The 18373-nt window shown below is 30.9% G+C and overlaps 2 protein-coding genes across 4 annotated transcripts in view; both read left to right on the plus strand.

Moving 5' to 3' along the window:
• The window catches only part of LOC148234004 (cdc42 homolog), a 151302-nt gene that overhangs the window by 81303 nt on the left and 51626 nt on the right, over positions 1-18373 (plus strand). The gene's annotated exons all lie outside the window — the stretch shown is intronic.
• per (period circadian regulator) overlaps positions 1-18373 on the plus strand; it is a 31903-nt gene that overhangs the window by 5140 nt on the left and 8390 nt on the right. For 2 of the 3 annotated variants that reach the window (XM_088187280.1, XM_088187281.1), the window contains exons 2-21: positions 3252-3353; positions 7605-7688; positions 8628-8860; positions 10120-10221; positions 11965-12113; positions 12231-12362; positions 12433-12502; positions 12569-12784; positions 13414-13639; positions 13712-13823; positions 13894-14013; positions 14221-14370; positions 14447-14565; positions 15393-15509; positions 15700-15816; positions 15923-16055; positions 16368-16509; positions 16578-16733; positions 17872-17976; positions 18081-18203. In XM_088187280.1, the coding sequence (XP_088043406.1) occupies positions 3262-3353; positions 7605-7688; positions 8628-8860; positions 10120-10221; positions 11965-12113; positions 12231-12362; positions 12433-12502; positions 12569-12784; positions 13414-13639; positions 13712-13823; positions 13894-14013; positions 14221-14370; positions 14447-14565; positions 15393-15509; positions 15700-15816; positions 15923-16055; positions 16368-16509; positions 16578-16733; positions 17872-17976; positions 18081-18203 (2698 nt within the window). In that variant the 5' untranslated portion in view covers positions 3252-3261. Of the gene's footprint in view, positions 1-3251; positions 3354-7456; positions 7537-7604; positions 7689-8627; positions 8861-10119; positions 10222-11964; positions 12114-12230; positions 12363-12432; positions 12503-12568; positions 12785-13413; positions 13640-13711; positions 13824-13893; positions 14014-14220; positions 14371-14446; positions 14566-15392; positions 15510-15699; positions 15817-15922; positions 16056-16367; positions 16510-16577; positions 16734-17871; positions 17977-18080; positions 18204-18373 lie in introns of those variants that run through there. The other variant, XM_088187282.1, reaches the window with a different exon arrangement.

Below are 18373 nucleotides of genomic sequence, written 5' to 3' on the forward strand. Positions count from 1 at the left end.
AAACCTCTCCGCCTAAAACTGTGACTATATGCCACTTGGCGATGCAGAAAGCTAGTTGATTGTCGATCGATCACCTCCACAGTGACTCTAGGTTTTTTTGTAAAAAGAGTGAGTCCAAATTTATGTGAATACTATAAAACACTAAATATATATTCCGAGTTAATAATTGCATGTGATACTCCAGAATGTACGAAATACTCATCTGAGCTGCGATTGCCATAGCTAATAAAAAATACACTGTTTTTATTGCATCCAATAATTCCAAGTTTGTTAGAATTATTAATATACAGCTTTAACTGAATCTATTTTGACTTTCCATCGAATCACAACTTGCATAAAAATAAATTGTACAAGCTTTGCAATATTCTAAATTAATTTTAACAGTATACATTGCTTGAAGCATCATCGCAAATAAACAAATTGATATAACGTGATAAACAAGCTACATAAAGTGCATAATGATTTGAATATATTATTCTCGACTCTACACCTTTATATCTCCCCTTCATACTGCTCTCGTTGACATCAGATTGTCCTTTACGGTTCATAATATCAGAATAGTGTTTGCTAATCCTTTGCCAGCTTAATTATATATTTCAATAAACTCTATAAATGCTTATTTAATGTACAATTCATAACAAGTGTCAAAATCCGCAACTAGGTAATATAAATACATATATTCCGTGTGATACTTTATTAACGAAACCATTGTATTGATTCCGGATTGTGCAAAAATCCCTAATAAATTTGAAAATAAGAATTATATGAACAACAATTTTTCGATGATAGATTGATTCAATCTGTATAACTTATGATCAATTTTAAATTGCAAACAAATTATAGCAATTTTTATTTATTTATAGAAAAAGATCAGTAGCACTTAAATGGATAATGATAAAAAGAATTAGCTCTGTTCTGATATCAAAATGTATAAATGAAACGATAAATTAAGTATTGTATAATAAATTATTTTTTCTAAATATATATTACTAAAAATGTAATATTTTATATAAAAATATATTTTACAATAAAAAAAATAATTTAATAATTTCTATTTATAATTTCTATTTTTGCCTATTTGTGAACAAAAAATCACAGTTTTCATAAATATATACATTTTTTGACCATTTTTGAACCAAAAAATATGGCAGTTTTGATTTATATATATAGAAAAAAGTAGAGTAGCACTTAAATGGATGATTATATACTTAAAAGAAATTCGCCCTGCAAATTTGAACTCCGTTCTGATTATTTGATATATATAGACAAAACGATAAGTTCAATACTGAATATTAAAATATTTTCTCTAAATTCTATATTTTCCTATATACATACTTAATCTTTTATTTATGATAAAAATAATATTTATTTATATTTAAAAGAAATTGACTTAAGACTATTTTTGTATATTAAAATTGTGTAATTTTTGATTAATATACAGAAAAAGTTGAGTGGCACTTAAATGAATAATGATGAAAAGAAATTCTCTTTGCAAATTTCAACTCTTATGGACATCATACAAAAAATGGATGAGCACTATTCCACATATTTTTTTCCACCTCCTCATAATTGTGTTTGGCAAGCTCGGCAGGGCCGGCTCAAATTTTTCCGAGGCCACGCGCATCTCTTCATACATATCATAACTCACACTCTTAATTGAAAAAGTTCAGATCAAGATAGTCTTAATTTATTTGAAATAAATAAATAAATTATTATAAACCCCGCATATAGTATTTTCCGAGGTTCCGCAAAACCTCCAGCTGGCCTAGATAGCGGGCAAGAATAAGGGATGCGGTCGCCATACTCCAGGACATTCTAAAGCTCGCATCTGAAAATCAACACCGCCCCTTAGCAACTTTAAAAAGTGATTAATTTAGTAGACGCTGTGCCGAGAATGCAATGAATTGTATCATAATGCTCATAGAAAAAAACACTAAGAAAGAAATAAATGCTCTGAGAAATTTTCATTGAATTCTCTCAAACAACATGGCGAACTTCTCTTTATTTTTTTTAAATTAACCAATTTTTGTTTAAAATTACATTTAATTTGGATTCATCTGACCTAATGACTTTCGCCCAATCTTTTGATTTTTGGACCCACTGTAACCTTCGGGTTTTATTTATTTCTGAAAGCCAGGGTTTGTGTCGGGCTTTACAACCTAAATCATTGAGCCTTCGTCTCAAAGTCCGCGAAAAAATGTATGGCCTTCCGCTTGCAGTTTAGCAGCCAGCTTTGAAGATATTTTTCGACTCGTGAACCAATATTCGATATTCTTGGGCAGTTGTCTTTCATTTTCTTCCAGTTCTTGGCTTTGATTTGTAAGAACCACATTCGTTAAACCGTTTCAAAGTCATGTGTTTACTTATTTCCGATATATTCAGTCCTTGTAAATGCAATGAAATTATATTCGCTTACATAATTCGCGTTTTTTAATGTTTATATAATATTCAAAATAAATTATTAAATAAAAAAATTGTAGCGACAAATAAAGGCCGAAATTACGCAACTGACCATAACCAAAAATATTTTACAAAAACGACGTTAAAGAATTTTTTGATTCAAAAAATAAATTATTTTTTTTAATCAGATTTAAAAAAAATTGATTAGCACGTGAAAATAATAATATTGTAAAAACAGATGAAGAATATTTTATTTAATAAAAGCATTACATTTTATTTTTTGCCTCATTTAACCCGCACCTTAAAAAACGCAGAGACTTATGGAACAACCAAATATCTTAACATTATATAATTATAAAACATTATAATTTGTTATCCCAATTTCGAGTCACGTTGACCAGATCTTAAATAAATAAATATATTATAGACTCGTTCATCTCTGTCAGTTTATTCGAAAGAGACAAACGGTTATCGTATTTTTATACCTTTTTCTCGTTTGCGAAGTCTTTCTCATGTTGTCACATTTATCAGACGCGTGCTCGGTGGCTTATGCTTATGAGACTGTCACGTGGCACGGTACAATAATTAAATTAATATTTCCAATGCTTTCCCACGCAAAATTGATCGATCGACCTTCGGAAGAAAATACATGCCCAGGTGATAAACAATTATTTATATATAATCTAAATTAACAGCTAACCTAATCGGCAATGTATCTCACAATTATGTTTTGCTTTGTTTTAGCCGTGCGTTTTATTATAATATATATGTTTAAAAATGCAATTTTATATGTTATAGTTTTATTGTATACATACACGTGATGGAACAAATAATGTATGTTATTGTTCTAGATTGTATACGATGGAGAACACTGAAGGATCGGAGGGTACACCCACGAAGATTTCAGATTCTGGATATTCGAACAGTTGCACCAATAGCCAGTCTCAAAGAAGGTAAGCGATCACATTTTTACTACATGTCATAGTATAAACTTCGATGACGATTTCGGAAAAGAAAGTTTGATATTCACGATCATATTTTCAAATACTACAAAGTTTTGCTTAAGCATTTTAATTTCAAATTTATTGTACGATAGTTACATTTAAAAAAATACATGTAAGTGGTAGTGACTAGAGGGCGGACCGCCCCTGGCGGTACTTACTTGGGGGCGGCATTTTTGCAATGGTTCGTGTATATAGTTTATCCAGTTTATCCAGTATATATAGTTTATCCACGAATACCTAAGAGCTAAGTTGAATATGTGAAAACAATAAACAATTTAAAATTTCTGATTTTATGAACCAGCCAGTCATAAAATTTCACCCCTGTAGATACAAATATTTTGACCGGCCTGAAATTTAGCCAGTTTCATAGAATCTTGTCTAAGTCGAGCACGTGCTAAAATAATGAAATGCAGGATAAACATGGAAATATTTTATAAAACTTGAAAATTGTTTTGAACATTTGTTTTATATGCATATATGTAATATGTGAAGAGTATGTAACGTAGTTAGGGGAGGGGGGGGGGTTTAACCCCCCCTCCCCTCATGTCTTCTTTCTTTTAAAGAAAGAAGACATGCATTAAATTACAGAATTTTAGGAAGATCAGATTTAGTATTAGACAATCGTAATTAATAATAATAATTAGATTATCTCTGGTGTGAGCAAGCTCTCTGGGGGACTTGTTTCCATGACTCAGCTCCAAAGGTTCCAGTAGCTCTGTCCGTATGCATTTTAATAGCGATCTAAAAGGTTTGTGATGGCGCAATTTTTTAATCTTCTTTAGAAAGAAATTTGAGAGAAAAATTTCACCGGAATTTGAATCGATGAGTCATCTCTCAACTCGCCGTTTTTTGTGCTATTTAAATTATATGAAAATAAATATAATAAAGTTAATTATTACACGAAAAAAATGTATTTGAATTAAATATATAATATATCTAGCATCCGAATATTACTATGAAATATAAAAATTAATTTATTGGAGCACGCGCTTTATAGAAGCTCAATCGGTCAAGGTAATATATTGCTATGTAGAGACGTAATGGGGGGGGGGGAGTCAGGTAGGGTCATTGCCCCCCATTGAATTTAGTTAGAAAAATGCATGTTATTAATTGAAAAATACTATGATTTTTAATGAAATCGAAATATTAAAAAAAAAACAATCACTGTATGGTCAACTTTTGCCCTCCCCTTGGTGATGGGTCCGACTGTTATTGTCTTCCCAGCGGGTGGTTTGAAAAACGAAATTCATTTGTATTTTCATACATGAGTCATCTCTTATCTCGTCATCGTGGCATTGATATTTTGTGAAAATGTGTCGATTTTAATATTGGGTATTATTTATAAATATATAGCTAACAACTCAATACAAATATAAAACATAAATAGGATTGTTTGGAAGCCCAAAATTTATGGAGGCCAAGGGCAAGGGCTTTAAGACAGGAAATTTATTGAAATTTAAATGGAAGCAATTTATAAATTTATTTTAATTTTTAGATTATAACTTTTTTTGCAAAATCTATACGCATATTGAGATAGAAGCTACATGTTATCTGTTGTGTGCGCCACTGCCGTTACAAGTACTAAGGCCCTACGAGTCCAACCCTCATGGGCGGGCACCCAGCTTTTGACGACCAGATGAGCGCGATCCTCACCCCCGTAGTGCTAAATATTTTATTGGAATTGCATTAGTATTGAGATAATCGTTAAACAACTGAAACTGAGGTAAATTATAACAAGGTCTACCTTCAAACTGATTTTGTTATAAAGAGATAATTTCAACTAATTCTTTGAATGATTATTCATTATATTAGATAGTTTTAATTAAAGGCTTCTGATTTAAACGCGACATTTTTTTGTAATTATTCGGAAAATCTTGGACAAATACCTTACGCGTAGTAAATAACAATCAATCTAGATATACTTATAAATATTTTTTCTATTAAATTAAATTAACACAGCAATTGATCACTCAAAATATTTATTTAAAACATAAAAGTCCATTAAAATAATGATTAATTTATAATCTCTATAAGTGTCGTGTAAATATATTTTCTATAAAACTATAAAGATCTCCAAAGACGTCTACTTCAAATATAAATCGTACCAAGGATCTTCACAAATTTTAAATTTAATTATAGTTATTAAAGACATAAAAAAGTTAATGTTTTTATATGACAAAATATTGCTTATTCATTATTATTATAAATATGAATAATAATAAAAACATTTCTATGTTATTTGTATCTGATCGAAATAATTTCTATATAAAATATATAACATCATGCATCGTCCTTTTATACATGTCGAAAGCTTTTTGCTAATAAATTCACCTTTTGCTAGAGTAATTCAAAGCGAAGACACAATTATTTATATGGATAATGTAAGCCGGAACTCTCTGGAACGCCGTTCCGTTCCTTCAAAAAATTGAACGAAATATCTTTCCGGTTTAAACATATTAAGCCGCATTTCCACTCATCATAAAACTAGTTTTTACGTATTCATGAAATGCTGTGAGCTTTGAGAACGGAATGGATCATTTATACCTGAATTTTATAAATGATTATATTTTCAATTCTGAATTTTATAAATGATTAATCATTATTTTAATGGACTTTTATGTTTTAAATAAATATTTTGAGTGATCAATTGCTGTGTTAATTTAATTTAATAGAAAAAATATTTATAAGTATATCTAGATTGATTGTTATTTACTACGCGTAAGGTATTTGTCCAAGATTTTCCGAATAATTACAATAAAATGTCGCGTTTAAATCAGAAGCCTTTAATTAAAACTATCTAATATAATGAATAATCATTCAAAGAATTAGTTGAAATTATCTCTTTATAACAAAATCAGTTTGAAGGTAGACCTTGTTATGATTTACTAGATTCATATTGATATGCTGCTAAGTTTGCTAAAATGTCATCTATTATAATTAGCCAGATATAAATTTTCAATATACAATCATTGATTGTGTAAGGTTTGAACAGTTGCATAATATAAATGTCCTTCAAACACAATATATTGTATAACGGAAGCTAATTTTAAGATGAGTGTGTATGTTACACGAGCCTGTAAAGGTTATTTTTGGCTATTTTTACGGATGCATGCGTCCATGTGATGAAATAAGTTCAGGCGTTATCGTATTATATTTATAGAAGACTTGTGTAACTGCAGGCATAGGCTTTGTGCCTCGTTGGTTATATCGATCCATCAGATTTACAGAGAGCTTGAAATTAGATGTTTTTTTTTTAATAATAGGTCAATCCGTTCATAACTATTTTTGATATAATAAATTCTTTTTTTCTTTACTAAATTTTCTTATAATCGTCTTTTATAATGCGTTAATAACTAGTTAATTTAGTAAAACAAATAAATTGTAACGATGTAACAAATATGTATCTTGATATTGTGCGGTTTTTCCAATTTGCATAACATTTGTGGAATGCGATTTTTGGTATATAGTCTTAACCTTTCTTAGTAATTTTGAATTTTTCCATATATGGTCGCAATATTGTAAAATATGGTGACTGCGGCATTACGACGGTGTCGTTTTTGTCCAAAAATCACGAGTTAGTAGTGAAGTGTAATCGTGATACAAAATTCGAAAGTTGTCTGCTTGCAATTCGGATGGCTTCACTTAAAAATATCAAAATTATACTCCTTATTGAAAGTTATAATCTAAAAAAGCTTTCAAGAGAACATTAGGAACATGAGGAATTTCATTGTGACGATCGGACTCGCACAGACAGAGCCGGCGCCCGCATGTGGTGGCCAAATTAAGCAGGCTTATTATTTTTCATAATGATTCTTTGATTACTAATTACATTTTCATTAATTTGTTGGTTGATGTGCTAGACTGCTCATCTTCGACGTCTTTGCATTCGCTTTGTATCACTCATAAGCCTTTCATTTGGACATAACATCCAAGCCAAAACATTGTTTCAATATTCACACGATTTCACAGCACTTCATTCCATTTTAACGCAAAATTTAATGCAAATTCTTTGTTTTATCATTTTTAAAATAAAGAAATCGCTGAGCGTGACTTAATGCGTCATCCTTACTTGGCTGTCAAATACAAACTACGCGTCCAATACGGCTGACAATTGAAATGCGCATCACATACAGTAGTAACAACGTGAGCTCAACTAATAAATATGCAATATATAAATGTTTTGCTTTTTGATTTTTTCAGTGGCAGTTCCAAGTCGAGACATTCTGGAAGCAATTCGAGTGGCAGCAGTGGATATTGTGGAAAAAATTCGAGTCTAACAAACAGGTTAGTTTATTACAATGCTTTTCATACGAAACAAAACTTAATTTATTAATATAATTGATTCATAGAAACAATCACAATCGATTGTGATATAGTGGTACTTCAGATATTTTACTTTTATATTTAAAAAAAAAATTAATTGAATAAGTTAATTGCTTATACAATTCATTAGAATAAATTTATGTTATCCGTTTGTAAATTTATTACTTAAATAAGCTGTAATCAGAAACATCAGCAATTTTAAGAACGAAAAGTCTGCAAAAAAGCCATAGATTTTTGGTAAAACATGTTTTGTTTAAATTTATTTATATATATTTTTTAAATTATATAAAAAATATAGGCAGATTTTAAATAATGTTGCTGAAGTTCAAAATAAATCTTATCTGTCTGTAATCTAGTGAAGGAACAGTGACGTGTCAAAATAAAAAATAATACATTTAAATTGGGTTAGAAGTGTTTTTTTAATTTCTATTGTGTCTGAAAGATCATAATTAATAATTATTATATAACTAAATTTTTTCTCGATCATCAGAAATTAGGTTTTCCTAGATTTTCATATGTGAAAGAGAATTAAAATAAAATCTAGCTAGGTCGTGCATTAATTAAGTTGAAATAATAGTTTATAATTAATGAAAAATACGTCACTGGTATAAATACTTTGATTTCAGTCTGGTGTCTCACTACTTACCTAGTGGTTGTTGATTGTGTTAGCTTCGTAGCGACGCATTGCATTATAACACATGTCGACAGCGACTAAATGCAAAATTTTATTTTGGATTTAATAGTAAATCAGATATTAATGAATATAGATTTAGGGACAAGAATATATTTATATTCTAAAAGTTTGACGTTTGATAAAAAATACCAGCTAACACGTTCTTGACACAAACGATATTATATCGGTATATTTTTACCTTTTGTCGTAAATTTGTAATTTTAAAGCAATGAAGCTATCCCCCAACCACTGTCCAAGCACAAGGAGCTTAAGAAAAAGAAGTCCAAGAACGCAGTTGTAACTTCTTCCAACTCCGGCGAGTCTTCTATGAACTGTGGCGGAACTCGCACCAGTTCTTCCGGAAGTCAAGAATGCGTCACGTCGGAGGAAGAGAATAAAAATGTACCATCGCCGGCGATTCCGACTCCTTCTCAGCAGCACGACGAAGTTCAAGAAAACGGTAAGATGAATATTACTGTATGAAATTCATACTATTACACCGCGTAGCAATTTTTTTGCTATAATGAAAAGATAATTAAATTTACGTGTGAAATATAAAATACTCAAAAGTCATTTATATTATATGATTGCTTCTATGCCAGCATATTTTTTTGCAAAAGTAAAGAGAATTGTCTCAGTAAGTCCATAATATAGTTTAGCACAATTTTGTAGCTATTTAACCTATTTCTTCTTTTGAAAATACTTTTTGTCCATCGTATGCCCAGCAAATGTTTATTCGTTAGTCTCTGGTAAATAATAATAAGCTTTCATTTTTTAATAAAAAATTAACCCAGTTCAAAAGCGGCAATTGCGCCGAAAATATAATTTTAGCGTCATATCTCTAGCTCATTGTCTCTCGAATTTTTTTTCTAGGCGTAGAAACAAAAATATTAATATTTTTAATAACAACTTACTGATTACATAAAAATGAACTTTGATTATGATTGTCAACATTATGAAGCTCTAAACCGAAACAGCTGAAAAAACGTCATCTCAGAAATTTTATTATTTAATAATAGTAACCAGAGAGTGTTCTTAGCCAAATGAACCAGTAATTTTAAATATTTAATGGGAAAATGATAGCGATTTTCAACCAGAAATTAAAAAAAAAGAGATTGCTTTAGAAGACGAAATAATTAATTTATTTTATTATGTTTTATAATGTATGCTTATGCATATATTATGTACTTATTGATTTTTTCGTTACTAATTTTATTATAAAAACATATGTTTTTATACATGTATAGGCACTTACATATCAGGCGCATACGGTGAGATATATTCCCTTTCGCTCGCTCGCGTGTTAAGTGATGAGAGTGAGAGAGATAAGGACGTGCGTTACATGCGTTCCGCACGCCCGTATCTCTCACTCACTCTCGTCACTTAACATGCGAGCAAGCGAAAGAGAATTTATCCAACCTACGCGCATGATACATATGTATCTTCATATTTTTTACGCGTTGTTTTGTGGAACGTATCTACCGCGTAAGTTGAGAGGTTGGTGTATTACACTTAAAAAAATTATAGCGATTTTGACGTGAACTGAAACTATAAAAATCTGTATATATTTCACATGTAAATAAATTATCTATTTGTTTTAAAGTGTTTTGTAAGGGAAATATCCAATCAGTCCATTTAAAAATATTTTTACATAGAATTTTCGGATTGAAATGATATAATCAAATCAATTCTAATCGCTTTAACGATTTTTTTCAACAGCTTGTTTAATAGTTACTACAAACCATGAACCGAATGCTACTACTACAAGTAGGGAAGAAGAATCGAAAGCAATTACACCTTTGCTCCCACTGTTAAAAACAGGTTGGAAATGCCATATTTATGATAAAAATCTTATTCAATTTGGAAATTAAATATATGTACGCATATCGTCGATCCTTATTAATAATCACTAGAAATAAATTACTGTTATTCACTAATACTTATTCAGAGGTTTATATATAGACTAAATGTATTTTTAGTTGCGCAATTTCGAAACATTAAAAATTTACACCTTCTGTAATAATAACATTTTTTTATAATATAATAACTAATGATGTATTAATTGATTAGTAAGTTATTTAGTTATATAAGGTATTTATTATTTACAGTTAAGTTCCAGACAGGTAAAAGTAAAATTTAGCGTAGAGAGTTTTCGATATGTAATATTTTTTCTAGAACTAAAACTAACACAGTATTACTAATTATATCATATAATATTTTTAATAACTAAACATCTAATAAATATATAATTAAGCAATTTTTATAAAACATTTTATACACACAATAATAAAAATGATTATTGTATAAAGGTCTCTATTTAGTGATATTTATTTATATTACTTATTATTAAATGTAAATCTGTTTTAAAATAGAGTAACAATGAATATTTATATAAAAAAGTCAAACAAACGGCATAAAAACAATACTTGCTATTTATGAAACGGCCTTTAAAAGATTTCCTTTTATTATTCAAAAAGAGTTGTTTTTTAAAATACTCTATTGTATTTCTTTTAGATCAAACACTTGACTAATTTTAAATTACAATTTACAAAGTTATTATTCGTTTGAAAGCAATGATTTTTTATACTTTTCATGCTATAAAGCTAAGTGACGCTTAATAAACTTTAATTAAATTTAAGCAGTGAAACATTTACAAGCCTCTATAGCTTTTGCTTGTTATTTTAAGAATTTTGTATTGTTCTTGTTTTTAAAGAAAATATAATAAATTTTGGTTAATTTGTAAGTTTTATATTATACTATTTCCTATTTTTGTAGTCAAAATTTATAGTACAGATGGATCTAACTTTATTGGGTTGTATAATATCAATGCATATTAATAATCTATTTTATGTATGAATATAGTTTATGAATATCTTTAAAATATACATAAAACTTATGTTTTGTTTAATTATATCCTCAAAATATAATATTAAGTATAATGAGCAATATCATTTCTAAGAAATAAGCCTTACTATATTTTTTTTTAAAATACATATCCATGAATTTTGTGCTTTAGTAATATTTTGTTGTACATGAGTAATATACAAATTATCCACAGACGCGTACGGTGAGATACATTCCCTTTTGAGACGAGAGTGAGTGAGAGATAAAGGCGTGCGTTACATGCTTTCAGCCCGCTCATTTCTTCTCACTCACTCTCGTCACTTAACACGCGAGCGAGCGAAAGGAAATGTTTCCAACCATACGCGCCTGATTTACCGGTTTATGTATAAAAAATCAAACTGCATAATACAATGGTTATTTACATTTGTTTCAAGTAAAATGATACATAAAATTATATTGAATAAAAATTATTAACTACAATAGTAAATAAAATGTTCAATAATAAATGTTAAAAAATTGAAGCTAATATATTAATTAAAAAATCATATAAATATAAATAATCATATTATTTTATTATTAGTATATATATTTTTGAGTATATAAGGAATCCCGTAGCGTACATATATAAAATTTTAAATTTATGTGTCATAGATTTTTTTTCAATAAATTTATAGTGCTGTATAAATTTTGTCTGTTCTACATTTTCGTTTTGCTCATTAGGGGATACCACTAGTATTCCAGGATCGCAGGGCGGAAAAAACACTGATGATGATATCATGTGCTTTAGCCCAGCGAAACCTACGAGTGATTCTTATTACTTGAGCAAGTCGATAACGACTATAGTGAAGAATCAGTATGGAACGAATATAGTGAGTACATTTTATATCTTGATTTTTGTGAATTTGCTGCTAGTATTTCTCAGCCGGATAGTTGTTCCGAGCAATAATTTTTTGTACGCTATGATTAATATATGTGTATGCTTTTAGGTCGGATTTTCGTGTGTTGTATCAATGCGCGATGGCGTTGTCTTATACACAAACTCTTCGGTCAACACATCTTTGGGTTATCCCAAAGAAATGTGGCTGGGCAGATCTTTCATAGATTTTCTTCATCCTAAGGTTGTATTTTATAAAATTATAATAATACTCGTTGTTAATCTGTTACTAATTTATCTAAATGTATTTTCAGGACCGTACAACATTCACTTCTCATATCACATCCGGTGTGGCTTTGCCATTCTCACTCCAAGCGTCCAAAGGTACCATAATCACCGATTCCTGTCTACTAGAGCCTGTATTTATATACCTAATTTTGTCGTTTTTAGAGGCAGACGTGAGGGCGCCCCTATTCTGCAGGATACGCAGGTATCGGGGACTGAGGAACGGATATGGCGTAATAGGGTATGGCGTTAGAGAAAGGGAGGTGTGCTACACTCCCTTCAAGTTGGACTTTTCCTTCAGAGATGTGAGAGACCAGAACGAGAACAACGGGATGTATTTGATCATCACAGCCATTCCAGTTGAATCGGCGTATGGAGGAGGTGAGTCATTCTTTAGGCACGTAGTGATTCATCACTAAGACAAAAGTGTCATTACGTTTATTTTCATGTCAAGACAAAATGATTTAGTTATAAATTAATATTATGCTACAATTTTCGAGTCACGTGTGTATTATTATAAATACGCTTTGTCTGCATTTGTAGAATCCAATCGTCGTTGATAATATTTTTTAAGACAAATTATAAAAACAAGTAGAGCAAGACAAATATTATAACAAATAAAACATATACCACCATAATTACTAGTTTTCAAATTATTTTTCTTCTATTTCGTCGTAATAATCGCTTGCTGGTTTCAAAATCTCAAAGCAAATCTGGAATTTTTTATCAGTATTCATTTAATAAATTTTTATGTTTTTAAAACTAATGTGAAAGAGGTTATATGATTATAATTTAACAGTTATACCTCAAAAAGTACAAAGTCATATTACACTGTGAATGCACATGCACCGGAACTTCTCTCGCGCATGATGTGCACTAACTGTTTAAAATAAATATATTGCAGATATAGATGCACTATATTTTGGATATTAAAATGGCAATCACTTAACACCCCCTTTTCTATGAATATTTATTTGTAGTAAAAGTATCTTAAATAATATTTTTTATAGATGCAGAAACAAGATTATTTGTTGATGGCTTTGCAACGAGGCATAATGCCAGTGGCATATTAAATCATGTAAATTCTGAAGCCGTCGGATGTCTTGGTTATATGCCGCAAGATATAATCGGTAGATACATATTTGACTTATACCATCCAGAAGATATGCCATATCTGAAAGAGGTGTACGAGATTATAACGAAAAAAGAAAACGCCTTCAAGAGCAAGCCTTATAGGTATGTATTGATTTATATATTAATTTCATTTCAAATTTTAAGCATTTAATTAATATGTTTTTAATTATACAGATTTTGTGCTCAAAATGGCGAATATCTGACGATCGAAACTGAATGGTCGTCTTTCATAAATCCATGGTCAAGAAAGTTGGAGTTCATTGTAGGACAGCATAAAATTATTAATGTATTACTCTTTTATTTTATTTTAATTATACCTAACAATAGTACGATCTATGGTTTTGATTAATTTTTAGGCACCGGCTAATATCGATGTGTTCCAAATGTCTAAAAGTGATATCACCAAAATTGTACCTGAAGAAACATTGAAGCAACGTCAAATTATTCAAGAAGATATTTTGAAGACGCTCAATGAAGTATGTACACTCAATACGAGTGTTTCAAAAGTCGCATTACTATTTTATTTTTATATATGTCAAGATATTTAGTTAGTTGATATATATGTATCAAACTAAGTAACCTGTTAATATCCATTAAAAATTTAAAAATGAATGCGACGTAAAAATCCCACTGTCTCAAAAATGCTTTTATTCATCAAATATTATTTTACTCATCAAATCTAGGCTTTCATCAAAAATTTCGAATCAGAAAGGCAGATGATCAATAATAGACGCAAAGACATAACGGTCTTCATGGAAGGTTTAACAAAGTTAGGAGCCACTAGATCTGACGACGAGCTCAGAATAGAAATTCCGAAGGAGAAGAGCTTATCTGTGAGTTTAATCATATGTTCAATAGTTCATTTACATTCATGAAATTTTGTTTAAATTATTGCTTTAAATGATTCAGGAAAGAGATTCTGTGATGTTAGGAGAAATTTCACCCCATCACGACTATTATGATAGCAAATCTAGCACAGGGACTCCGCCCAGCTACAACCAACTCAATTATAGTGAGAATCTGCATAGGTAAGCATAATTCAGTATATATAAAAGTCATATTATTTTATTAATTTATTTAGCTAATATAGCTAATTTAAATTTTTTAATAGTATAAACATAAACAGAAAATAAAAAAATAATTTATTTCTTAATGCACGAAGGTCTTTCTTTATTCTATTTAAGAAATCCGCTACAGTTTTATTTTTACGGATTATACTAGAAATATAATAGCAGATTCCAAAACTGCTGTATCTCGTGAGCAGCTTGTTCATGTTTCTTCTGAAGCCTGACCTTCAGGTTATTGCTGATCCGGTGCATTCAAAGAATCTACGGTGTCATATTGGCATTTCTTCTTTCCAACCTTAGTACCGTTTGTAACAATGCTTTCCGGATTAACACGAGAGTAATAAGTGCATTTTTATCCGCAACACTAATTAAAAAAATATTCCGCTGTCCGATTCCGAAGCGCAGCTGCAACATTTGATGATAAAAAAACTATTTAGCATCTTGATGGACTGCTATATTTACAGAATTCAATATACGTTTAAATTATAAAATATTGGACGAAGCTTGGGTGAATAGGAAAGAATAATAATTTAGGATTTATAAGATTATTGTTTAGCCCCGGTATCTGTGCATACTTGTAAGGCCTTGAATACTGTTCTAGTCATGTGCTTCGAATCTCATAAATAAATAAATTCTTGGGTGTCCCCATATTACGACTTCATTTGTGTTTTGTTTGGCCATGCATCTTTGTTCTGGTTTTATAGAGGGTGACTGTTGAAACTCTAATAATATGTTGGCGAATTGTATGCTGTTTAAATTGATGGATTATTTTAATTTTATTTATTTAGATTTTTTGAAAGTCATCCTTGGACTTCGTATAAGGGTGCAAATTCTGGAGTAAAAGCTTTGCAGCACACCGAAAACGATCAGCCATCATCGACTGCCTATCTACACGAGTATCGCAGGTTAGTCGATCGACCCTCGTCCTATTCCTTCAAAGATTATGCATTATGCTTTCATAAACAATAACCATCCACTAATTGTGTATTGCATTCGTTATCATAACAGAGAGTGTTTTTCATAGACCCAAGACGAATCTGGCGAATCGGATGGAAGTGAAAGTTCTTGTGATTTACATAAACTTTTTCATTTTAGGCCGTTACCTCAACCTAGACACGTAAATAATATTCTGCCGAAAAACCGACAAGTACCGACCGTTTACGATGCGGTAAAATATAAACCGACACGCCTTACGCAAGAGCTGCTAAATAAGTAATTATGATATAAAATAGTAAAGTTACGCTTTGAGATCAGTTTTGAAGACATTGGATGGCTCGGCGCTTTAAATATAGATAATCATTCCGTTCTTCCTTTCAAGGCACAATTCTTTAATGGAGAAGCTGTTGGTCAAGAAACACAAGGAGGCGAGGTCGTTTAGTAAAGCGGAAGAGAAGGAGAAAGAGGAACGCAAGGAGAAAAACCATTCTAAGAACTTCGTAGCAAATCCGATGGTGAGATTTAATATATTATATAGCTTTATCAAATCCAAAATACAACGAGTAATGAATGTAAGTTTTAGGAGAACGTATGTGTAGTATTTACTAGGCCGGCTTCTGTAGACAACGAAATTAAAGTCATTGCGCCGAATCTGACCGCGCGCTTGTTCACCGTTAACCCGCTTTCTTGGCCTTAACAATTACTATCTTGGTCTTAACTTATCTTTTAATACAACATACTTAATCTTAAATATTATGCTTATTTTCGGCAATACCATTTAACTTTATGGAACGTTAGTAAATAGTAATATATATTTTTCACATCAGTTTCGTGATCCTCATGGCGTGAAACGACCAGTATCACTATCGTGGGACCATGAAAAAGGATCGCACAAACTCATTAAGCAAACTCACGCCAGCCATCCAAATTTACACCACCAGTGCCACCAACCTTCTCGCTTGCCATTTGGTAAATATTCCCCATTACGTTTAACTATTTTTAACTACAACTTTTTAATTATTTTTAATAAATCACAGCCACCTCAGCGATGACACCGATCACCACAGCTACCATAAATACGCCGAGAATTAATGGAAATAGAAATATTGGTGGTATAGAGAACGTGTCGGCGTTTACCTCGATCAATAAGTCACAAAATCAAAATCTGCCAGTTCATCCGATAGCAGTCTCAGGTTTGTTTATATGAATTTAATTGGTGTAACTTTTCATTCAAGCAATTTTTTTGCAGTCTATTTTTTTCTTTCTTTGTCATAGCAGATGCTCTAAATAAGGATGTCGTGCTGCTTTTATGACTCTCTCTCAATTTTATCCTTAGGCAATTATTTGTAGAATTTTGTATTTCTTTAATCATTTCCAATCTATTTTTTTACCTATAGTTATCGTCAAACCTTCTACGAATCATCTACATTCGTAGGCTTATATTTAGGCTGGTTTCGGAAGTGTTTTTTAAACCAGTTTCTGTTTCAGCTTAAAGTTTCGTAAAGACGCAACTGCCTCAGTATCCGTTTTAACGCATTCTTTTAGCGGCAGCTGTCTTTCTAACACTTTATTGTAACAAATTTCACTGTGAGGGTAATCAAGACTATCTTGCCGTTAATTTTCGTTATTCTGCTAATGCTGTCGTCACAAAATAAATATTAAAAAGTAGCAATGACAGAACGCATCCTTTTCGCTATTGGGTTATATTATGAATACTAAAAATTCTGAGTGTGTAGGGACTAGAATTTTTATTATTTCGATTTTATTAAGATTCATAGTATTAAATGACATGCATTTTTCTGGCTAAATTCAAGGAGGTACTTATTTAGATTCCACGTCAAAAGCAATAAAATCGTGCCATCGCCGTCGCACTGGCGTATATTTATATTAAGATTTATTATAACAATATTACGACTTAGTGAGAAGCAAATAAAGCACATCTATACCAAATTTTGACCAATAAAAAAGCGCAAAAATCAATTATCCCTTCTCAGATGTCAAAAATCTACGTCAAAAGCAATAAAATCGTGCCAGCGCCGTCGCAGTGGGAAGCGATAATTGTTTTTGCGCCCTCCTATTGACCAAAATTCGGCTTGAAAATACTTTAATCAACCCTCTTATATTAGAAGTCCACATTAATATCGGTAAGGACTCTGTTAAATGAAACGACCTATAGACAACAAAATGTGTTCACTCGAAAAACCAAAGAACAATTCTTTAAATCCTTTCTCACGGCTGAGGATCGTAAGAATTGTTTAGATCGATTCAATAATACTTTATTGTGTTATTTTAATTATAATTTGTATTAACTATTATTTGTAAAACTTTTAGCACCCTGCACTGCACCTGTGAGCATGTGGCCGCCGTTTTCGATGCCCCCAATCAGCAGACCGACCCCAATGCCCAGACCAACCCCAGTGTGTCCGCAGTCGATAGGTAATTAGCAGTTCGCTTAATAACTTACAACTTTGTCGTATAATTAAATCGAATCCTATCCTATCCTATTGTCACACTGACTAAACACGTTTATGCAACAACAGGCCATATGAGCACCAACACTACATATTCAGGACTATATCCAGCCGTTTATCTGATACCTGCACAACAAAGCACCGTACCTTCAGAAAGTTCTGGACTTCCAAAATCCAGTGATTATTCATCCGGTGAGTTTGAGTTTTTAATATGCATACCAACCTTTTTATGTCGCGTCTTAACAAAATATGTGCCGTTTGCATTAAATAATGTTTTATTTATCAAGTGGAAGCACTATAAATTATACTGAACCAGTAAATTTTGTCGCAGCCTATGGATAGACGTCTTTTTAATCGTCATT

Source organism: Plectrocnemia conspersa, unplaced genomic scaffold (assembly GCF_051122295.1).
Source record: "Plectrocnemia conspersa isolate PC_06_02 unplaced genomic scaffold, ASM5112229v1 ptg000006l, whole genome shotgun sequence".
NCBI lineage: Eukaryota > Metazoa > Arthropoda > Insecta > Trichoptera > Polycentropodidae > Plectrocnemia > Plectrocnemia conspersa.